The sequence below is a fragment of the Bolinopsis microptera genome, chromosome 1 (genome assembly GCF_026151205.1).
Source record: "Bolinopsis microptera isolate Bmic1 chromosome 1, MBARI_Bmic_1.0, whole genome shotgun sequence".
Taxonomy (NCBI): domain Eukaryota; kingdom Metazoa; phylum Ctenophora; class Tentaculata; order Lobata; family Bolinopsidae; genus Bolinopsis; species Bolinopsis microptera.
This window is the reverse complement of record NC_087072.1, coordinates 14,972,732-14,997,583: the sequence shown is the minus strand read 5'-3', so window position 1 is coordinate 14,997,583 and position 24,852 is coordinate 14,972,732. Positions and strand designations below refer to the sequence as shown.

General features: G+C 37.9%; 2 protein-coding genes across 2 annotated transcripts in view; one reads left to right on the top strand and one right to left on the bottom strand.

Annotated features, from left to right (window-relative positions):
- Positions 1–23: 23 nt before the first annotated feature.
- LOC134822980 (proton-coupled zinc antiporter SLC30A2-like) lies at positions 24–14,662 on the bottom strand. The gene is made up of 10 exons (XM_063834283.1): positions 14,619–14,662; positions 12,241–12,358; positions 10,128–10,179; positions 3,534–3,665; positions 3,069–3,263; positions 2,777–2,882; positions 2,149–2,362; positions 1,870–1,975; positions 1,157–1,291; positions 24–941 (listed from the first exon to the last, which is right to left on the bottom strand). Exons 1-10 carry the CDS (start codon positions 14,654–14,656, stop codon positions 796–798), a joined length of 1,242 nt encoding a protein of 413 aa, XP_063690353.1. The 5' UTR covers positions 14,657–14,662; the 3' UTR covers positions 24–795.
- Positions 12,788–24,852, top strand: part of LOC134822969 (uncharacterized) — a 44,046-nt gene continuing 31,981 nt past the window's right edge. The window contains exon 1 of the mRNA XM_063834262.1: positions 12,788–12,915. Within this exon, the coding sequence (XP_063690332.1) occupies positions 12,868–12,915 (48 nt within the window). The 5' untranslated portion in view covers positions 12,788–12,867. The remainder of the gene's footprint in view (positions 12,916–24,852) is intronic.

The window sequence follows — 24,852 nt, the reverse complement described above, 5'->3', positions numbered from 1 at the left end:
ACGACTCAAGGACGACAAAAGATTAGTGAAATTTGGTTAAAATTGGAAATATTATTTAAAAATACGTTATTAATGACATTAAGTGATTTTATAAATCAGCAAATAATCAAGATATTGTGCCACGACTGCATTTTAAGCAAAATAGGATCAGTAACGATTCAAGAAATTTCAGACGTCCTTTTTAATACGAAACATATGAACAAGAACTGTAAAACATTTCCTTTCCTTGATCACAGTCACACTCACACGGCGAATTATTGAATTGGTTTTGCTCAAATTGCCACATCTCCTATTTTAAACGAAAAAGTAAATAGAAACATTATAAAATGTAATAAAAAAATATGCTTGTACAATGTACATTGGGAAAATACATAAGTATAAAGTGAACCATATGTGATATCATCGGTAATAGCTATATGGGTTTGAAATTTGATATCTATGATCAATATTATTTGGAAAATCTCTCCGTTACAAGTTAAACCTGGTAAAGTGGTAAGGTAAACCAGGCTTTTTACAGGAGCTTGAAGAATTTCCAGCTCATAGTGATCATAAATGGAACTTTTTAATATCCCTTCCGATCCATCTTTCTACCGAAGCTATCACATATGGGTAAGACTGATCGTCAACATTCAAGAGAGTTCACTGGATTCAAATACCTCTCAGCTTTCTTATTCCGTAGCTCAAAAGTTTCCTCTCTGAAAGCTCTCACAGTAGCATCTAGAGAGCAAGTTGTGATATAATTGAAGTCTAGACATGTAGACTGGGTGGAGCTGCCAGCTACACAGCACTGGTTCACTACTGTGTCGGTGTCTGGCAGGAGTGACAGTTCTCCATGACAGGTTGCCACTTCTCCACCTGGACGGTAGTTTGGTTGATCCCGTACGTTTCACGTAGCATCTTGTTGGCGTAGATGAGCGTGTCTTCTGGGCTGGCGTCTTGTTCTGGGAGAAAGTGTACTATTATAATACAGGGTGTGGACCAGGGCGGGCAGCTATAAATAGCCCTTAAATTACAGCCAGGAAGTGGGGTATATTCTGCTAAAACTGCAGACGTAACACGACCACTACCCAAGCGGAAAATTAATTCAGAGATCCGCCCGATTGCTTTGCAGGTATGTGTGCCAAGTATACCGCGTATAACAGGACGTACTACGTACCCATTGCTAGATGAACTGATAATGCGTTCTTATCCACAGTTAGACTCCACACGTGCAGTGAGTGGATCATCTGTACTCCTGGTATATTCTGGAGATCCCGCACCAGGTTAGGGTAGCTTATATCTCGAGGGAATCCTGTGAAATTTTGGCTAATTAGTCACTCATAGTTGTCCCTGCTGATATAATTGCAAATAACTGAAATAATGACTGGTTCTGCTCCATTAGGGCGAACATTACTGTTAGTGTTAAGTCTTATTTAAAGTCTAATTACTGTAAAATTTCAAGTTTAATTTTACAACATCATCCGTTATTTGTTAAAGATAACCCGTATGTGTGTGCTTATTTTTAGAAATCGACTTTTTCGAAAGTTCAGTTTAAACTTTAAACTCTAACTTGAAAGCAAAATCTGTTTTAAATTTAAAATCATGCAGTTAAGATTGATTGCATGTTGGAGATTTCGTGCTTAATGACCATGTCAATGACGCCCATTAATCAGCTGATGCGAAGTTTATAATAATATTAGAATAAAAGCTTTAAAATATATTCAACAGCAAGCCAGTTTTAAAGTTTCGACCTGTCGTTTCCGCTAAAGGCGAGCGCTAGGGACACAGAGAACACGTCCGGGTAAATCTGCTTGATTGAAACTCCGAAATTTCGAATTCATGTTTTATCTTAGATTATATTTTTTCCCGGAAAATCAGTACCAATCTTACCTTCCATTAAAACATGCAAAGCGTCCCGGAGGATGGCAAGGGTTGTGCACAGCACAATTACCGAAAAAAGGATCGTACAGATTGGGTCCGCTATCAACCATGTGGGCTGAAATTGGATTGGTTGAAAGAATTACGGCAAAATTATTATAAGACAGCACTTTATCATTCCTACCAATTCCTGCCCGAAGTAAGTTAATTTTTGTCAGCAATTCGAACTAAATGATCATTAAAATTATTCTAGATAGAAAGTTTAATGTATTGATTGGGTGATCCCCGAACCTGCACTTTGATGATAACAGCTGCAATAAGAACACCAATACTCTGCACCAGATCACCCAGGACGTGTATGAACGCCGCGCGCACGTTGATGTTAACTTTTTTCTTCCCGTCATGGTCGTGTCCCCCATCCTCTTCATCGTGGCTGTGACCATGGTTACTACTCAAACCACCATGAGAATGCCCGTGCCCACTTTGCTGCAACACACATCCCATACTGAGAAGTGAGGGTTTCAATTAATAGTGAACATTATATACTGACTGGAGAGTGGGTTATGATAAAAAACATACTGTGCCCTTGTTTTTAAAAGGTATCTTATATCTATGGTGATGTGAGCAGTAACTTTTACGGTTTACCGAAGTTCGAACGATGGTAACAATAATGGGATATAAACTGACAGGTGGAATGTGTCATGTGAATGATATTTTGTGAGTAGCATATTAACAGCAGAATATCCTCTGCAGTCGAGCCTCATTGAGTAATTATTGTAAGTCCTGGGCCACGCCATGTAGCCTGTACGTGTACAACAGTAATTTTATGGGAGCAGTGATTAATTACCATTGAGTAATTGAGTCTGATTTGATGTTGATATTGATAAGATCATGGTCAAAAGTGAAACCATAAACTCACATGATATTCACAGCGACTCCAGCGGCAGCAGTTATCAGCATAGTGTCTGCGTTAATGGAGAAGTTCATGTTCATCATTCGTTCTATGGCCAGGTACGCCAACACACCTGTGCAATATTATTTTGGATTGATATTCTTCGATATTTTGCACAATTTTGCTTTTCCTCCCATTCCTAAGTATCTTAATTAAATATTTGAGAAAAAAAATACCATAACCTTACAATAAGAGTGATCGACACATTCATGAGATTGTATCAAGAAAAATAAAACAAGCACCAGAAAGTAAAACCTACCGGTTAGTACCCAAATAATGAGCACAGAACAGACTGCCCCCATCACTTCAGCTCGGTAATATCCAAATGACATCTTCTGAGTTGCAGGTCGTCTTGCTACCCACAGAGCGAACAGAGAAATGAGGAAACTGGCAAAGTCGCTCAACATGTGGGAAGCATCTGTCATAATTGCGAGGGAGTTGGCCAATAAACCACCTGGAGAGTTGACGGGGTTACCATGGTTACTGTTCAAGTCAAAGATAAAGGAATATTGGTGTTTGACAACGGCATGAGCTAAATATTTTAATAAAATACTATAATGGCATCTCGTCAGCTAAGCAAGGAATGAAGATCAAAGCTATATATGGGAGCTGGTTTAAGAATATGGCGAAAGAACTGCTCGAAAATATTCTAATTCGCTTGCATAGTTTTCATAGCCAGTTTCTGAAACCAGCCCCTCCCCTTTTCTATCACTATAATGCAAACCTGCAGCTTCGCCAATAGTGAAAAGGAAACAAACTGCGGCCGCCCACAAGAGCTTGTTTCTGGCGGTGTTGTCCTGACTACCGTGATCGGGCGGTCCGTGGCAGTGCTGGTCCGGAATGTCCAGTAGGTAATCTGTAAAGTTACTGTCAGTTTCATCAATACACCATAGGAGTGTACTGAATATCACATGATATTCAAAGAGATTGTTGGGATTTCAAATGGCCACAATTTATATGAGATAAATCAAAAACTCACTCCATGTTTGCATGTTTAGATTATAAAAATATACGAAATTAAAATCCCAACATTATTTTTGAATCACCCTATTATGTATATAACAGTTAACACTAACATACAACATATAAACAGTGTTTTAGTCCTTTATTCTTTTCTCTGCTAGTGCTCATTTTAGATGTTAATCAAACTTTTATCTGATCATGACTCTATTACAAAACATTTGACCCTAGAAATGGTCAAATTTGATTTGAAACTGTACCAGTCTTGCATACCTTATCGGACTTTATTTGAACGGACATTAATTGGACGCTTGAGGCCTAGTGTTCATTTTAATGTGCGTTCAAAATTGTGTCCGTTCACACAATGTCCGGTCAAATAACCGTCATTATTTTCCCCAAATTATTTGTCACGTAATCTCCTTAATTATGACTTTATCGATTTACTATCAATATAGTAAGTTATATATAAATATATGATTTATCAAACAAATGAACACTAGTGTTCGATCATGAATTGCTTTTAAAATGATTTTGGACATGTTCCACTATGATTAAAAGTAAGATGAGTTAAGTTGAGGCTCCGATGAAACAGCTTATCAGAGAGGATCTTTGTATTTAATTTTCTCAAATATTGGGTTTCATTTTTGTAAAATAAGGAGATGAAAAAAATCCCCAAATACCATGATCTAATTTGGGGTACGAAACATGGCGATTTTTGGGAAAAAATTACCATATTTTCGCTCCCAAATCATTTACACCGGAATTATGTCGAATTATGTCACCGGAATTATGTCGAACATTAATATGTCTCGTAAGGTAATCATGAGTGGCAAAGAGTTTTCTAAGCTTCGAAAGATTAAAAGTTTACGGTATTTAATTATACAGCCGTATCTTGGGAAAGATGTTGCTCTATGACTATGACAAAGTAAACACAGATAAAGTGCGACAACCATGATGATAATCGTCGATACGAACTACCCCATTCTGATGCTGATTGGTTTACAAGAGGTCACGTGCACTCTCTTATCTTATACTGGGGCAACCGGCCCTTTGTTATCTTACTTGAATCCTTTATATAAATATGCTGTAAAGAATCACGTGATAAACTTTCTCGATGCTAATTGGTTCACTATGTAAGGTCGTTATTTCGATTTTCTACGCTCATCGGCTCCCAGGGCGAGCACGTGACCGCGCAGGGCGAGCACGTGACCGCGCAGGGCGAGCACGTGACCGCGCAGGACGAGCACGTGACCGAGCAAAACAAGCGCGTGACCACGCAGTGATCCAATCAGAACAACCGTGGTGATTCGGGCGCACCAATCAAATTGAAAGCTCGGGAACGCTCTGAACTGTAATAACTTCCCTCACTTTATTAATTGTCGGTTTCTTTTGTTTTTCATAGTATCCTGCTGGAATAATCTTTCCAAAAGCTCTGAAATTTCGAAATGTCTGCGATATCGTTAAAGGAACTGTCATCAGTCATAGCTAGCGGCTAGCGCTTCCGTTATCAGTGCCATGAACTCTTTACATCTACTTCTCGTGAGTTCGATGATCAAGTTTTTTTTTTTTTCACGGCCAGGTAGCGTAGTTGGTTAATCATCGGATTTGTAATCGTGAGATTGCGAGTTCGAAACCCACTGCCTGCCTAGTCGTGGGGTGAGTGTCGTCGACATTCAGCTAAAGATCCTGAGTGGTCTATGCAGCCCCCCGGTCTACTCAGCCGAATACTCGAGAAATCGTGTGTGAGGGTTAAATGAGAAGCTGTCCATTGCAGCGAAGTCTCGGGCGAAGAAAGTATGGTACACACTACCTTAACCGTCACTGGCCTAATTAAATCCTTCGGCTTCCTGTAATTGGCTAGTTACACTTGTGTAACAATGTGGCTGTTGGAATACTCCGAAGTAAAATAAGTGTGAGATAAAAAAAAAAAGTACCAAAAACTAAGACCTAACTTTAAAAGCAGTTATTTCCCGCATGATAGCAGTCTAATATAAATTAGGTTAGTTTTCTTTTCTGAACAGTGAAATTTCAAGCCGATTCTCTTCAATATCGCCCCAGAAAACTTGATATCGTTTTTGGTTTTGCATCGAAACGTGTTTTATTCTTTTACCGCAAAAGCCAAAACTTGAAGAGTTAAATTGTTTGTACTTGATGTTCCCTTAAGTTTGCTCAACGCATAACTATTTTTAGGATATATTCGCATTGGGTCAAGATGATCAGAGAATAAGAGAATCATCCGCACAACAAAGCTCTCCGTCTGTTAGGTCAGTAACTTATTAGTTACTACTCAAAATTGTATTTGATTCATATTATTAAGAAACTGTTTACACCATTAAAATATTCAAAACCCCTAAAAGAGGTCAAGTCATCCTAAAATGGTGATCAATACAGATCAGGACAGCTAGAGTTAAAATTTGTTTCTCCAAGCAACTCTATCATCAGCTAATATCTTAAGCTTATTAAGATCATTCAAAGAGTTAAGTTTTAAACCTCTACGGGTCAAATCATTCACAATAATCTTGAACAAATTCTTACGATGCGCACCGACGCGCCCTTTACAGTTTGTTGTGACAGCAAACTTTAACGCTAATGCAGCGGGGGAGTCATCAGCACTACGCAAGATATGACCTAGGAGCTTCCACCTTGCTTTAGGGACACGATCTGATAGCTTTACTGAGTTACATCTTAGGTATAAGTTTGCATTAGATATTGTTCCATGAGGCCAATAAATGTTCAGTAATGATCTAAGGTGTTTTCTATGGCAAATGTCTAGTTTTTCTAGTGACTTTGCAGTAGGACACCAACTACTGCAATTGTACATGATGATTGATACAATTTGGGCTTCGTATACTGCTATCTTTCTGGTAACGGAGATATTCTGCTGAGACCAGATCTTGGTGAACTTATAGAAGGCATTGTTCCCAGCAATGCATTGAGCAGCTATATCACTTTCACTACACAACAATGACCCAAGAATCTTACTCTTCCGCCAATCTTCATTTCCACGTAACATGGTATCATCACGACTAGGGATTGTTTCTCCAACAGGAGCGAGGAAAACATGGGTAAATTCTGTTTTCTCTGTGTTAATGAACAGGTTAAACTCCTTGAAGACTTCCTTGGCTATTGGTAGGATAGCTTCTAAGGATTCTTTTTCCACGTTCATGAAGTTACAATCATCTGAATACGCTGACTCCAGTGGCATACCTTCTTTTGAAACAGGGGGATTGGGTATGTGTGGGGGAGATTCTGCTAGTCGATGGCGTAGTTCTATAAGAGCTCCTGCAAGGACAAGAGTGAAAAGCTTGCCGGAGAGACTGTCGCCTTGAAAGGATCCAAGAAGACTCTCGAATACTGCAGATAGTTCTCCTTCCACTCTGACCTTGAGCATGGTGTTGGTTAAGAGGAGTCTTACTAGCCTGAGGTCGTCGTCTGTGCATCCAGCTTTGACAAGGAGGTCAAGTATTGTCTGGCGTTTGATTGTGTCAAATGCTCGAGACATATCTATGCCCATCTTGTGATACTGGAAGTGTTTACGCGTGACAACCGATATCAACATCCGCTCAGCCCACACTAGATCACCACAACTCCTACCATGTTTGTACCCCGCCTGCGTGCTACCAGTGAAAGCATCAACTTTGTCTTCGATTCTCTTCAGTACAATCATGGATAATATCTTACGAGCACCATTTGATAGACATAGAGGTCGTAGACTAGTGACAGGACCGGCTGGTTTGCGAGGTTTCGGCAAGGGGGTGATGATGGCTTCACCTATAACATCAGGAAATGAATTGGTCTCCAATGCGTTATTGATGATCTCGGCATATTTTGACCAGAATTTTGTACCAGCATTTTTCAACCACTCGTTGTAGACTTTATCTGGACCAGTGGCTTTGTTGTTCTTGAGAGATTGGGCGGCTTTCTTTACTTCATCACATGTGATGGGTATGTCTAGGCAGCGTCCATCCCCTATAAATGCTTGAAGTGGTTCATCCTCACACGTGAACTGCTTTTCGTAGTAGTCTCTGATCACTTGAGCTTTACCAGCATCTGTGGCAACAAAGTTACCTTCTTCATTGTGGACACTGATAGTAGATTTGATTCATATATATATCAAATACAATTTTGAGTTGTCTTTATAAAAGTATTGATCTTCACTTTATGATAAATTCAAATTTGGATCGACTATTTGGATTCGGGTTGTACTTATTATATCGGACCCTTCACCCCTCACGAGCCCCCTGCCAAGTCCAAATCGGACAAATTCTAAGGAAAGCAATCAGAAAAACAATCCTGATAAATTAATGGAAATGTATCGGCCACAACAACTAGTACCACGACCTTCCAGCCCAGGCGATAATGGGTTAAACTTAACCAATAACCATTATGATCACACGTATAGAAGTCTGTATAGTATTAGTACAGACAGATCTGTCTAAAAATCGATTTACCAACGTGTCTTGAAGAAATATTTGGTGTCGGTTCATTAGGTCAATAGTCAATATTTTGCGTTTTGAAAAAATAAGTGACATGTTATTAATAAAATGATATGATGTGAAGTGAAGTGAGTGAAGAGGGTGTATTTAGGGGAGAAAGTTATACAATATTTGTAGGAAGCTGGAAGCTGGACCTGTACTACAAAAAACTGTTTTAATACTTTCAACACTACTATATAACAAATAATTTGAGTCTGAAGATGGTGTTGACGCCGAAAATTTGCCTACATTCCTAACTTCCTGTTTCATTTGTCCTTGTCTCTTTCGACCGGATTCAGAATCAAGTTCAAAATATCACTTCTGGTTTTCAAGTGTCTTAATAATATAGCCCCTCAGTACTTAAAAGGACACATCAATCTAAGGGAAGTACGAAGACGAAGTTCCAGACTAGATGATGACTTTTATTTGTTTAAAGTTCCTCCTGCTCCTCACTTCAGACGAACAGATGCTGCATTTATGTTTTTGGAAAAAATTTGGAATGAACTACCCTACTCATTGAGATCATTATCATCTGTAGAATGTTTTAAAAATGCCCTTAAGACGTTTTATTTCCACCTAGCTTTTGATAATATTTCTAATATTTGTCCATAATGTCTGAACTGATACGAAAGTGCATAATTTTGGTAACTTCATACAAATATTTGTTCATAAAATCTGAACTGTTTAAAAAAGTCCATAATCTTGGTATTTCAACAATAAATCTCGCTTGAATGACTTAAATGTACATCTTTGTTGGGTATATTTTAATGTCAAAGCGTGTAATAAATGTTAGAATTTATTTATTTATTTATATTATCCAACTATCAAGTATCAGTATTACAAAAAACTTGTAGTACGACAAGATATTTACAAGAACTAATAAGTAATATAGAGTAATAGATAACAATAATGTAGTGGACATTTAGCCCCCATCGGCCAAGATCGATAGAACTTTTGTGACCTATTCTGCCTCCTGCCAATTCGGCATTTCCCCTTCCTGAAATCGTTTACTAATGTACCACTTGGCAACAATATTAAGGTAGTTCACGGTTTGTAAACCGTGATTACAGACAATAAAATGAATTTTAGTAGGGTCTTTGTAATTTCTATCGACTATTCTTTTCATAAAGTCTTCAAGTAGTTTAATGAAGCTAATAGTAATAATACTACAATGAAGATAGATATGAAATAAAGTTTCTAAATACTAACTAGGTGTTACAAAGGCTACACATGGGAGTATCCGTAATAATGTGTCTCAATCTTAAACAACCTGTCCACTGTCCACCGTTTCATATACCACATATACATACATCTATACATATATTATGTACTCACATCGAGGTATAAGCTATGATAAATCACATTTGATTGCTGCGATCTCAGACCCCGCGTTTTCAAACCGGTCTTATACAATATACATGGTAGTTATTTAAATATTCCTTTGTTTCTGATTAACTTGGGACGTGTTTTTGAAAGGTGTGAAAATTTTAGGTCAAGCTGCTTCGAAAATACATACGTGTTCTTGTATGCACTGGAGTCTTTTTGACGCACAATTGACATTATTATGTTGAACATTTGTCCTGTAGTCAAATTATTAAGGTTTCTCTGGTGAATAGTTTGCAACAGATTTAATGCATACAGCTTTCATAAATGTATCTGCCAATATAAAACTAGCATTTTTGGCAGAGCTACACTTCAAATAATCACCATGACAACCATATAATATGTGAGCTAACTAGACTACAAAGTCACAACTAATCTCAGTAATCTGTCATCATATATAACTCTATCTCCTGGTTCATTGTAACATCTCACATACAAATACTCCTGGAAACTGCCATTATACAGTTTCCAGACAACACATATGAAGCTGGTTTACTCACTTCGGTTGGTGGGTCGTTTAGCGCTCTGTGGTACGTTACCAGCACCCAAATCCTGAAACGATAAAAAGCGTCAAACTTCCTAGTAATTATTAACTTTAAAACAATGTGAAGATGAGAGCTGACTGAACTGCCGGGCAGTTTATATTAATACACTTCAGCCCAAATTGATGTGTAAGGTATGAACGCGTCATACAGCTATGACAGCTAGTACATACATAAGAGGCATAATGTCCGCATGCTGTATCCCAAAATAGAACGCTACCCTCGTGACGTGTGACGTTATAGATTCAGGAGAGAACTATTATACATTTAACGTTGTAAATTAGAGCTCCAATAAGTAGAGCGCCCAGCTTGTGTATACTGTGTACACTGTACATGTTGTACTGTGTATACCGCTGCAGTGCGATCGTGTGTGTACTGTTTGAGTAACCACAGCTCTTATCTACTCTTGAATAAAACATAGTTTAACCCTGATATGGTCTGTGAATTGTGTGAGTAAATAGTGGTATTTTAATGGGCCCGATTTGGGTAAATGTTTTCCTAGTATAGTAGTATTAGTAAGCTTGTTATCTTGTACTGTACTAAGCACGAGTCTCCACTACGTGTATAATGTGTGACATGAGCGATTGTTTGAGGTTGAGTAAGTATTCTGTACTGCTATAAGCTGTCTTTTGTTAGTTGATATCGTATATAATACATCTCGAGCACTGATTATGTATCACAGTTTGCCGTACTGTTCATTTCTACTGCAGTGAGTTGCTATGATCTTCTACTCAGTATGTGATCAGAGTATTCATATTGTTCACGTGATAGATGAAACGGTTGACTTTCAATTGTCTCGTACTGGTTGATGCACGTTTAAAACTCTATCCATAGTAACAAGCACATCCGTAGTTCTGTACTTGCTGCTCTGGTCTAAACAACGTAGGTTCATCGCCATCTTGCGTTCTTTCGAACTGTTAAGAATTATTACTTCTGATATTGCTTGCCAGGTTCGTTATTTACTTCTTAGTTTGCTTCGCTCTTCTCAGGCTGATCAATAAACTATTGTTTAAGAAGTTTTCGTGTACGATTTTGGTTTTAATAAATTTCAGATTATGTTGCTGCCAAAATTAAGGTATTTTCTTCCTTGCGTTATAGATATTTCATCTTAAACTGTAGTTTCCTAAAATATTGGATGATGAATAATCACTCTACACTCGATTATCAGTTTTCGCTGATAACTCGCCACAGGGAAGTATTTTAACCCCATGTCATGTGGGAATTGGGATGATAAGGAATCAGCGTTCAAACATTTTATGGGAAATACATAAGACAAATTGGGCCATCTGCATAAATTCATATCAAATTTTCTACTCATTGTATCCTGAATCCAATTTTATGTTCTTGAGTTATCGATTTTATGAAGGAGCAGTTCCTAAAAACTTTTCATCGTGATGTGTATTAATGCTTTTCAAACAAAGTTACAACGAATTCTTCATGTAGTGCATCCTGGGTTTGGACAGGATATGCCCTTTTAAAATATTTCCATCACGTTACATTACATAATTCTCAATAAATGTAATAGATTTGTAGTGTTATAATTAGTTCAAAATTTAATAAGTTTAAAATTTAATTAGTTTAAAATTAGTATGAAATTTGTGCACACCAAGTTACAAGTCCCTATCACTTCTTGATTTCTTTTCTGTTATGGTGCTACTTTATATTAGGAATTTAAACGGTAATCATACTGTATATCGAGTATCGACATACAGATACTATCTTGTACAGCTAGTTCTACAATTTTGCTGATATGTCAACGAAATTAATTTGCTAAAAAAATATGGAGTATCTGGGGTCCCTAGCGTATCGAGCAGAAAATACCCGTAAGGCATTCTACTATATGGCGATATATATAATATGCGTGACGATATACAGTGTGCAAATCATTGCTATCCATGCGAAGTAATATCCACCTAGATTTTCTTACCCTCTCAATGATAGGGACAGTATTGCAGCGGTTGTACTTTTGTTGCCAATGACCGTTTTTGGCCAGTGAATAAAATAATGAAATCAGAAGTGTTAAAAACTAGTTATCAAAATTAAAATATGGTTGGAAGTTTCGTTTGCTTACCTTGACCAAATGATAGCACTGCTCAAAGGCCGACATATTTGTTGGGCACTCCACTCTTCCACATTTTAAGATAAAGGTTCCATAACTCCCTGAATTCGTCAGTCTTGTACTTTCGCTCCTGCAATTCGTGTATTAAATAATGCAAAATTCTGTTGAGTATTTCGACTCAGCTGCACAATTTGTTCAGACTCATATTTTAGTAAAATAAAAAAGCAAAATTATTAATTAGGTATATAAGTATTTTTTCTGAAATAGTCGTTTATATGTCCTTGTTTTGGACACTGCTAAGTGAGACTGTTATCGAATGTTTGGTCGACATGTATGTACATTACAAGATAGTTTCCTGTTATTTTGGCACTGCTCCACGGTGCTGTCAACAGCTCAAAAAACTGCGGAAAATATGTTCGTTATACATTACTCGCGTAGTAGAATTAGGATTCGATTTCCTTCGCTGTGTAGATAAATCTGTTTATACTTTTATTTGAAAATTTTCGGGGCCTGAAATTATGTTATCTTGTTGACTGCTGAGTAACACTTGAATGCCCGTAGATTTTAATGAACCAGTAGGAGAAATCATCAGTTAAACAATTTGAGAACTCAACATTCACGGAGATTTGATAATTCTAGATGCCCGATGACCGGCCAGGAAAAGACAGAGTCAACGATGCTGATGATGTAAGTTATCACTTTATCTTACACTTACGTACTGGCTACTACTCAACAAACTTTTTCGCAAGTCGTCTGCCTGGTATCTTATACTTATTCAATTCTTAGTATAGACATACTGTACTAAAGGGGCAGGCTTCGTGCTATTACAAATTTTATCCTTCACCATAATAATCTGTTTTAGCTCTTTTGAGTGGGTCGATCATATAAATTATAATTGATGTTTTGGGACAAAGTGAGAGTCTCTACTCAGTTTTTCAAACAAATAGTTGTCGACGTTTAGGCCCACGCCTTTGTCATGGACAAGACGCTACAAGTACGTTACGTCGCTGCAATTTACAATGTTAAAAATAATCTGTTGTGTAACTATCAATATTGTGAAATACCTACAATATTTTACAAAAATCTATACAATTACAAAATTAACAAACAGTAACGTGAAATAACTCCTTCGCCGTTTAAAACAAATTTTACGGATTGGTTTAGGGTCTGTGCTTTTCCTTTCGTAAGCGTAGAGCTTTGGTTCAGATTAGATAAGTGTAATGGCACGTTTTAACTTTTAGGTTCAGAGTTGGGAGGTTAATCATCGTAAAAAAGAAATTTCATGAGGAGTTAATAAAATGTCCTCTCTATCCTCCCATTTTGGAGTTAACTGTCCGTTGGGCGTATCGAAATGTGAATTCTAGAATACCGAGTTTATCATGTGCGTACAGGAACATACCAAACTCTGGACCAGCAAAACTTATCGACGAAGTCGTTAGCATAATTTTCAAATACATTTTTGTTTGGAGTAATAGAACTATCACTGTATAAATTTAATAAGGATCACTCTTAGCATCAGTGCTGCAAGCCGCCGTTTTTTTTTCAAAACGGCGGCGGCGTGGTTAAAATCGGCGGCGGCGTAATCGGCGTGAGGTCACGTGATGTCGCAGATTAAATTTTCCTCTAGAATAATGCCATGTGTAGAGGTAATATCTGTGAGTTCATTTTCACAGAAGAAAATGGCTTATATACTCATACACTAAAATGTATCTGTTGCATATTCAAACGATTGAGACAAATGAAATACCCATATAACAGTAGAAGCGTTCGGAGCTTTTAAAAATTGTATACATAAATTAATATAATGATATCAACTATCAGAATAACTGATAAACAATCTATCTACTGATAAACAATACTGGTGCCGCGTTATTGTTACTCAATTAGAGGTCGCGTGTGCGTTGTTCCATGTTACGTGTCGTGGTTATAGCGTGACGTAGTATATTGCTTAAACATGTGTGAATCAACGGGAAAATATCGACATTAGCGATGCCTGCTACAGTATCCACTCGTGTAGAAATTATATAGAAAATAATATGGTCTGAAATGTTGGATTTCGTTCAAAGAATTCTTGCAAAAATTACGAAACGGCGCATAGGTATTCGACGTATAAACAGGTTCACGCCGTAAGTTAATAATAATAGTTAATAATAATAGCACGCAAATTTTGATGTTTAGAATACAAGAAGTTTAAAGTACAAAAATGAACCGCCTTTATTGCAGCCAACTACATGCTCAGCAGTGCTGCACGCCGACGCCGGAAAATCATCGGCGGCGGGGTGCAGCACTGCTTAGCTTGTAGTTGGCGGCAATAAAGGCGGTTCATTTTTGTACTTTAAACTTCTTGTATTCTAAACATCAAAATTTGCGTGCTATTATTATTAACTTACGGTTCAGATAGTTTAATCAGCTTCTCTGTGTCACTCATTCTAAATCGTCTTCGCAGGGGGTTAATACAATTTTATTTTTTTATTAAAACAATTTTATGCCATTACGTGTAATATGTAAGTCTCCGACGTGCAGATTAAAGATATTACTATTACTTTAAACGATGTAAGCACGGGCTTTTGGGTTGAATCTTAAAATGAGTAGATACGTATTACGACAATGTGTATCTGCTATCTAATATATATAATATATATCTCTAATCTCAGAATTCAGCCGAAGTAGGAAGTATATTAAATTCGAATTTTGAACACTCCTAGAAAAAGGGATGAGTACCAGTGATCTCAACCAGCAACTTTATTTAAAAACACAATCCCTACTATTAGGTTATACACCCCTAGCGCGTGGGGACACGTTTTTGCTAGTAGTTGGCGACGTTACTTTTAAGTTATTGAACCACGCGACTTTAAGTTTCAACAGAGTCCTGGGGACAAGTTTTCAAGAATTCATAAACTTTTTAGCCTCTATCGTTTTAGGTATCGTTAGGGCTTTACCAAATACTAACTCTCAACATCCTAGGATTATCGTGTGTCGCACAGTACTTGTTTCAGTTGCAGGAGTAATCGCCAGTACGCCAGAATGACGTTTACGTTTCGGTTACTTGTGGAAAAATGAAGTGAGATATCAAAAATCTGAGAAAAACGCATTGGATACGACCCTTTCAGGTAAGTGCTAGTCAAGATCTCATCTCTTTAGACCTAAAGATGGCTTCAAACACCTTGTAAAAACTTTTAAAAAGTAAAATTTACTCGCGACTTCCAAAAAGCAACAAACAGAAGTGACCCCAGCGATTTGTGAGGACGCTTTTTTGAGTGCGCCGTGACTTTCTCTGTGCAAGTATAATAGTTACAATCTCGCTACCATGAACAGACACACAAAAATATAAGTGATTTCGGTTCTTGGTGTAATTTGATCAGTCCAGCACATTTTTGCTGGTGATTGATACCAATCCACAACAAGGCAAACATTAACGACTATGGTCGGTACTTGGTAGCATCAGGAATGTTAAATCATGAGTAACGATATAATTATAACTGTGTACCGTAGCGTCTAATCAGGATCCAGCTGGCTGCGGTCCAAATTTAGGATCATATCTGATCAGGTACCTAATTAGCGGTTATACACTTAAAAGTGAAATTAAGTCTATATCCACAATCCAAATTCCAAGAATTGTCTGCAACCGATCAAGGTTAAATTAAGCTGGCTACTTAACGTGAAACTTTTATTATTTTATAGTGTTTGTATCATAAGACGACTTATGTTTCTCATTTCTGACATGTCAGTTAAGAGTTCTAGCAACTTTTGCACGGAGGAAGTTAAAATGAGAAGACGGTTAGACTCTCATTTGATGTACACATTTTTCTGAATTGTAAGTGTAACAATCTTAATCAGTAATCAGCATATTATAGAATATAGATCACATAACAATGAAGCACGGTATTTCTTATGTTCAAGAAGCTTTTAGAAGAACTTTAAAGGAAATTAGCTTAAGGCTGGGGGTTCACCCTGATTTTTTTGTGAAACTTAGTTTCGAGATAGCAGTTGACCAACAAACTAGGACCGGTGACCAAACTTTTGAGGGGGTCCCGGACCCCAACCGCCAAACGGTGCCTGCGGGGCAGCCACGCCCATATTTGATCCAAATTAGGCCCAATTTAGCCAAATACCCTGAACATGCCCAAAACCCAGATTTTAGGTGCTCTACTTGTAGCTAGTGGTCCCCTGAACTCGTATATGAATTTTCATCAAGATTGGACAAAAAATGACTGAGTTATGAGCCAAAAACCATATGACCATATTTGGGCATACGCACCAAATTTGATCGATTTTGGCCCATAAATTGGTCAAATATCAATATTTTTGAATGAAACCAACTTTATATGGAAGATAAGCCTATACTACAGATTCTCTATGATTATCAGCTCAATATCTATCTAACTGTGGATTCTGTGTTCAAATAGTTGCAAAAAATGAACAAAATCGCCCATATCTCAGTTCGCGATATTTGCAAAACTGACTTCGCTCAAAACAATAGAACTCAATAGGGTTTCAATATTTTTTCATGAAATTTTCAGAATCGACGTAGAATCGCCTCATGACCTTAAGTTTTGTATTAGAATTTTGAGTAAGGCCTTTAAAAAAATTTGGCGGCCAAATTCTGAAAAATGCCCGGCAAATTTCAGAATTTGGCCGCCAAATTTTTTTAAAGGCCTAACTCAAAATTCTAATACAAAACTTAAGGTCATGAGGCGATTCTACGTTGATTCTGAAAATTTCATGAAAAAATATTGAAACCCTATTGAGTTCTATTGTTTTGAGCGAAGTCAGTTTTGCAAATATCGCGAACTGAGATATGGGCGATTTTGTTCATTTTTTGCAACTATTTGAACACAGAATCCACAGTTAGGTAGATATTGAGCTGATAATCATAGAGAATCTGTAGTATAGGCTTATCTTCCATATAAAGTTGGTTTCATTCAAAAATATTGATATTTGACCAATTTATGGGCCAAAATCGATCAAATTTGGTGCGTATGCCCAAATATGGTCATATGGTTTTTGGCTCATAACTCAGTCATTTTTTGTCCAATCTTGATGAAAATTCATATACGAGTTCAGGGGACCACTAGCTACAAGTAGAGCACCTAAAATCTGGGTTTTGGGCATGTTCAGGGTATTTGGCTAAATTGGGCCTAATTTGGATCAAATATGGGCGTGGCTGCCCCGCAGGCACCGTTTGGCGGTTGGGGTCCGGGACCCCCTCAAAAGTTCGGTCACCGGTCCTAGTTTGTTGGTCAACTGCTATCTCGAAACTAAGTTTCACAAAAAAATCAGGGTGAACCCCCCCCCCTTAAGCTAGCTAACTAACTTAACAATATGTCTTCTCAAGGACTTATGAGCTAGCAGTCATATTTTGAATTAAATCCTTTTCTTTGCATCCAGCCAGTAAAGCTTCATCAGAGATGGTCGTGTTTATATTTTACAACTTAACTGCTTTAACTACAGAATTCCGTGGTAATTGGATCTAATATAGTAGCTTCTCGCCAATACCAAAGTATAATAGTGACTTTGAAATTTGATATTATTAACTTAGTAACTTAGCACCTTAACCTATCTTGTACAATGTACACATGTGACATAATTATTCACGCTAAGGTCTTCAGCGTGAAAGTAATGTCCGTGATAATTATGTCCGATGAGGTAATAGTAATACTAGTCGTTAATTAAAATTACTTTTATCAGTCTTATCTTCATTTGGTGTTTTTGTCCCGGTCCCGGCCGGGATTACTGTTTTGGCCGGGATATTAGCCGGGATTTTTAAAACAGAATTTCGATCTTTTTAATACAATTTAGCTTCAAATTCATATTTTATTACTTTGACTTAGACAAATGAAACGACTGTTAAGAATCGAACTAATCGAAATGAAAATCGAAACTCGAAGGACTGATTAGATTTCATGCTTATCTTCATCAGAAGATATATAACGATGTTGATATCAATGTTGTCATCCTCTGCTTCTCTTAGACCTTAGTTCTCTAGCAGGTGGCAAATTATTACTTGTGCCACTGTTTGGGCCGGAAAACCCAATTGCATCTGGTGTAGAAAAATCAATCCGGCTGTTGATTCCTAAAGACCGAAAATTGTACTTCAAGAAGAAGTTGCACTCTAAGTTTTCAGGTTTCAAAGATAAACGGTTGGTTCCTACCATGTTTCCGGCAGTAGAAAACAGTCTTTTGACAGAGGTTGATGCCGGTGGTGCAGACAAGTATTTTATTTTCTCATTATAGGGAAAGAAGGTTGTATTAATTGTCTCTATTTGTAGCCCAGTACTAGTAGTCTATCAAGGGATCTGTCTTTAGAGGCAGTCATTTTTCTTTGAGGTAGTCGGTTACCTGTTTTCTCACAGGGACAATAGTATCTTCAGAAGGGTCCTCCTCAGAGTTATCTGTGGGATAGGCGCTAAATATTCCTTGAATACGTTGGGCTTGCCCTGAGGCCTGAGTCCTGACATGCCCGAGCTTACTTTGCCCTCGCCCCTCACTCTTGAGAGCACTTTCATCATAACTGACTGTGAAGGCATACCAACTTCATAATCCTATCATGAATGAACTTGTAGTTAGTACTTATTATATTGGTCAATGAACCCTTTATACGAAGGTTGCTTAAAATGTCCCATTTCAACATAGAAATATGGTGAAAATCCCAGTCTCTGTCCCGGCCGAGATTAAGCTGATCCCGGTCGACCCCTGATACTAAAAGCTTTAGTTTTTCTCGATTAGGTTCATAATAATTTACAAATCAAAGCGTACAGCAAACAGCACAAATCCATAAACAACTTGTTGCAAAGCAACTTGTTCCAAATTGTGAGAGTAAATAATGAATAATGTAGACTAGATTATGTGTGCTGGTATGGGAATATAAGGGGGGGCTCATGTTTTGTGTCCGTTTTTGACTGTGTATCGAATTGTATCGAATTTATCGATTTGTATCGATTTGTATTTGTTTGTTTCGAATTGTATCAACCCTGTGGTTATTATCAAAGTGTATATATTATGATTTCCGGAAAGGACAATCTAATTATTAAATTACATCAAAAACATTATCAAGAAGAGCAAACTAGCACTGACGGGTTGATCATCATCTTAAAGTTAACAACTGTTGGTATTTCAGGAATTTTTCATATCATTGTTTGTCCATTAGCTGGTATGAAGAACGTTTTGAGCACGTATGTTTGTGTAAGACTGCTGTCCTCAAGTCTCCTCTGATCTGCAACTCTTTAACAAGTGCCAGTTGAAACAATAGAAGATGTTGCCAATAAGTCTACAGAGTATCGATTGAGATTCACAAACAAAGGGGAACAACAAAACTGTAAAATTTTGCAGTGTTGCCATCAAAGTCATAGTGCAGATCCGAAGGGTGCAGCTCTGTGGATCGATTGAGGGACTGCTAAATATTCTGCGAGGACCTCTGAATTATCATGTGAACTCTACCTTGTTTGTTGAAGCACGGAAAGGAACTCAGACTGCAACGAGACTACAAAACCCGTTGGAGCTCGCTGTGCAGTATGTTGGAGAGATGAACGGATAACTGATGCAGTGCACGGAATTTTAGATGACTTGGAGCTAGGCAATCTAAAACTGGATGCAGGAGAGACTGAGATAGCTAAAGACATTACCAAGACTCTCGCACCGTTGAAGACTGTAACTGAGTTTTTGTGTAAAAGAGACAGCATGCTCACTCAAGCAGAAGTGATTATTTAGTTTATTGACAGCAAGCTAGAAGAGATAGCAAGCTAGAAGAGATAGACTCGCCAAATTCTCGAACCCTTCTTGATAGGCTACGTACACGATATGTCAATAGAAAGAACCTTCACTTCGTATCGCTGGTAAAGTTCTACTCGGACCCCGGTATTCTAGATGAAGATGTAGGACAAGAATACAGAATGATCACAAAGTCAACCTTGATACGTAACTCTAAGTCTCTGCACCAGCGGTTGTTTAAGCAGAAACAGACAAAAGCGATTGAGCTTCGCAAGTAGTTCGACGATTGGTCCTCAGGACTCACAGGCGACTCCCATAATTTCAGATGCCATATTCCAATCCTATCCCGCTGACAAAAGAATTATCAAACCTACATAAAGGCAGCGATTCGACTACGGTAGCAAGGACAGATACCCTTGCTCGGGAGATACGGGCAGGAAAACTGACACTATCAAAGAAATACGTCGTGCATATGCTGATTTATTTTAAAAAATGTTTGCTAGAAGCAATAAGTCTTTAAGAACATATTTTGTCTATGAAATATGGGCTTGTTCATGTTAAATAAAAGGGCAATATTGCAATTGATTCTTTAACAAAGCTATCAGCACAAGATAATGCTTTTGCAAAGTTTTTGATTTCTATCTTCGAAGTTCGAATTTTACCAATATTAATTTTATTAAAGATTTTTCATGACTCAATGTTTCATTTTTGATAATCAAATTCAATTAATGATAATTGCTAAATTGTTATGTCATTTCGTATCTATATAATGATGATGTTACAATTTAACGTAGCATAGGAGCATAATTCAAGTATACAGAGTGCATACAAATATTACTTCAATTATATTGCCAAATTTATCGCCGATAACCGATATGATCGCGATAATTTAGAAAAATTATCGATTATCGCGATACAAAATTTTTCCCTCATTTAACTTCTTTTAAAGCCCTTCTAAAAGATTTCCTTATGTGCACAAGTACAGTATATTTATATGATAGTTAGAGCTGCAATCTTAGATATACATATAATAATACATCAAATGAGACTCTAACCGTCTTCTCATCTTAACTTCCTCCGTGCAAAAGTTACTAGAACTCTTAACTGACAAGTCAGAAACATAAGTCGTCTCTAACCTAATCAGGTCCATTTATCCACCTGACCTGCTTATGGAGAGGAGTGGTGACGACAATAAGTCCGTAAACTATCTCGACATCAACATCTCGATGAATAACTCCGGACACGTCGCCACCAAGCTTTACAACAAACTTGATGACTTCAACTTTCCTGTGGTCATGTACACCTTTCCTAACAGTAATATTTCCTCTTCTGTTGGTTATAATGTTTTTTACGGTCAGGTCCTTCGTTACTCTTCCATTATCTCTGACCTTGATTCTTTTCTGTGTTCTACCAACACCCTTTATAGGACACTTCTTTCAAGATGTTATAATGACAGACTCCTGAAGAGTAAATTCAGAAAGCTTCTGAAAGACCGACCTAGTATTCTGTACAAATACAGTATACTTGATGTCAGCGACATCCTTGACATCACATTTAACGTGAACAGGTGATCACTGACGAGTGATTGCTAGGGGGTCTTGGCACATTAAACCGGTACAGGTATTAAACCCCCGAAACCGGTGTGCCAAGTCATCTGCTGATGATGTTCACATAACATTATTTCCTCTCTCCTTTATTCCTTCCGTCTTTTCTTAAACTTACAGTTCAGTTACTTTATTTCACCAGGTCTACCTAAGGATCAATTATTCTTTGGTGGGGTTTCACTTCTGGTATTGGCTTCATTCCCGTTCCTTTTCCTTATTCTTTATACTTATTTTTTTATATAGTTTAATGAGATTATGATACAAACACTATAATATAATAAAAGTTTCACGTTAAGTAGCCAGCTTAATTAACCTTGATCGGTTGCATACAATTCTTAATGTGGATTGTGGATACAGACTTAATTTTACTTGTATAAGTGTATAATCGCTAATTAGGTACCTGATCAGATATAATCCTAAATTTGGACCGCACCCAGCTGGATCCTGATTGGTCGCTGTAAACCAATAACAGCGCCCTATTTCAGAGCACAATTCATACACTCACACCGACCCTGTATGTGGTTCATCAATTAGTTATTATAGTTGTTAAAAATACATTAAATTCCTTTGAAGCTTTGACAGATATCAATACAATATTTTCCTTAACTTCTTAAACTTCGTGATAAGTAAAATGTTCACTTCAGGCCAACTCTATATTATACTTTACACTGCACACGGTACACAGTTATAATTATATCGTGGGTCCGGGACTCTAGGGCGTAAGACTCTAGGGCGTGAGACTTTAGGGCGGCGCCCTAACCCTAACCATCACCCTAACCCTAACCCTAACCCTTATCCTAACCCTAACCCTAACCCTAACCCAAACCCAAACCCTAACCCTAACCCTAACCCTAACCCTAAGACCCTAGAGTCTTACGCCCTAGAGTCTTACGCCCTAGAGTCCGGACCCCTTATCAATCACCAGCAAAAATGTGACTGCACTGATCAAATTACACCAAGAACCGAAATCAATTATATTTTTGTGTGTCTGTTCATGGTAGCGAGATTGTAACTATTATACTTGCACAGAGAAAGTCACGGCGCGCTCAAAAAAGCGTCCCCACAAATCGCTGGGGTCACTTTTGTTTGTTGCTTTTTGGAAGTCGCGAGTAAATTTTACTTTTTTAGAGTTTTTACAAGGTGTTTGAAGCCATCTTTAGGTCTAAAGAGATGAGATCTTGACTAGCACTTACCTGAAATGGTTGTATCCAACGCGTTTTTCTCAGATTTGTGATATCTCACTTCGTTTTTCCACAAGTAACCGAAACGTAAACGTCATTCTGGCGTACTGGCGACTACTCCTGCAACTGAAACAAGTACTGTGCGACACACGATAATCCTAGGATGTTGAGAGTTAGTTTTTGGGAAAGCCCTAACGATACCTAAAACGATAAGAGGCTAAAAAGTTTATGAATTATTGAAAACTTGTCCCCAGGACTCTGTTGAAACTTAAAGTCGCGTGGTTCAATAACTTAAAAGTAACGTCGCCAACTACTAGCAAAAACGTGTCCCCACGCGCTAGGGGTGTATAACCTAATAGTAGGGATTGTGTTTTTAAATAAAGTTGCTGGTTGAGATCACTGGTACTCATCCCTTTTTCTAGGAGTGTTATACACTACCCAAAATGTACAAACTACAAAACAAAACACAGCTATAATTATTGGACTACACATTGTAACGGTAACTGGGGAAGTAAGATCCTAGGAACTAGTTTTATATACCAGTGTTGTTTTAATTTCTAGCTAACCATTAGTTGCGTATTTATCAGCTGCATTAGGGGTGAATACTATCGGAAGGAAGCAGAATTGTCACCGTGAATGGCAACTGTCAAGGTTTTCACATTAAAGCAACTTCATATGTTTCTCTTATGCCCCACTCCCAAGGTTTTCACTCCAAAGCAACTTCATGGCCACGTAGCCCAGTTGGTTAGAACGCAAGCTTCACAATCGTGAGGTTGCGAGTTTGAATCCCACTGTCTGCCTGGTCGTGGGGTGAGCGTCGTTGACGTTCAGCTAAGGATCCTGAGTGGTCTATTCAGCCCCCCGGTCTACTCAGCCAAATACTCGAGAAATTGGGTGTGAGGGTTAAATGAGGAGCTGCACATTGCAGCAAAGTCTCGGGCGAAGAAAGTATGGTACACACTACCTTAACCGTCACTGGCCAAATAAATCCTTCGGCTTCCTGTAATTGGCTGGTTGCACTTGTGTAACAATGTGGCTGTTGGAATACTCCGAAGTAAAATAAGTGTCTTGATTTAAACAAATTTGTTTTTCCTAGACCCACTGCAGTGCACTGTCAAGGTTATCACTAAACAGCCAATTATCCTACTCTAATCTCAATGCAGTCCTCAGAGTGATATGAGCACGAAGTGGTTGTTTTTAGTGTTTATAGCTGTTATTGGCTCAGGTATAGGCACATAATACTAACATGTAACCTACAATGTACATTTCACACAAGTGCTATGACGTTGTCATATTAATTTCATAGTAATATCATGTGTCGCAACCTGATCACTTGATTCCACGGAGTTGTTACAAGTTGCCCTGAGAAGCAGTGACTTGTTACGTAACTACTCGTGACGTCACGAGTCATTGTGCCAAGGGCTCTGCAGTAACCACTGTGTCCCGAGGTCTTGAGATATACGATCTTAGGGCATAATGCTCTGGGTACAACATCAAATTTACTATTTAGACTTTCTTATTTCGAAACGATCGATTCTTGTGACTGATTACCATTTACCATCATCGGTCACTTTGAAATAAGAAGTAGGATATGGATGATGTTCATAAATCGTTAATTCAGGACCAAAGCATACCAAGACTGCTACATTAGCTTGAAATAGTCGCTCGAATATTGGGAACTGTTGGTAGTGAGTGGCTCTGCCCACCACAATCCCTGTTATGTGACAAATTGATCCCTCTTTTCACACTTATGACTCCGTCCTTAACTTCGTTGCAAAAGCAAACAAAATGAAGGATTGCTTCCTATTTCAAGGGAGACCTGCGGTATTTGTTAAATACCTATCAAAAGGGAGATTTGACAATTGAAAGGTTTTAATATGGAGAGCGCAAATCGCAATACAGTTTCATAATCTTTTATGCTGTGAACTGAGAACTCGCTACTAGGTCATGCCACCATGCTACCTTCATCCCAATCCAATCCAACACTACTTCCCTTCTGCTCCTTTATTAAACTGCACTCCTATCCCTATCCAGTATCCACCCAATTAATTTTAATCGGCATTGAACAAAAGATAACATCTAAATATAAGTAGATTGTAACGAAATCAACAGACAATGTTTTAAGTGACGTA

What these genes read in the sequence shown, in the direction of transcription:
- LOC134822980 (XM_063834283.1), bottom strand. Translation starts at nt 14,656, where the DNA reads ATGAGTGACACAGAGAAGCTGATTAAACTATCTGAACC. An exon ending in CTGTTATCATCAAAGTGCAG is followed by an intron (nt 1,976 to 2,148) that starts GTTCGGGGATCA and finishes ATCCAATTTCAG; the next exon opens with CCCACATGGTTGATAGCGGA. An exon ending in ATCAGTTCATCTAGCAATGG is followed by an intron (nt 942 to 1,156) that starts GTACGTAGTACG and finishes ACTTTCTCCCAG; the next exon opens with AACAAGACGCCAGCCCAGAA.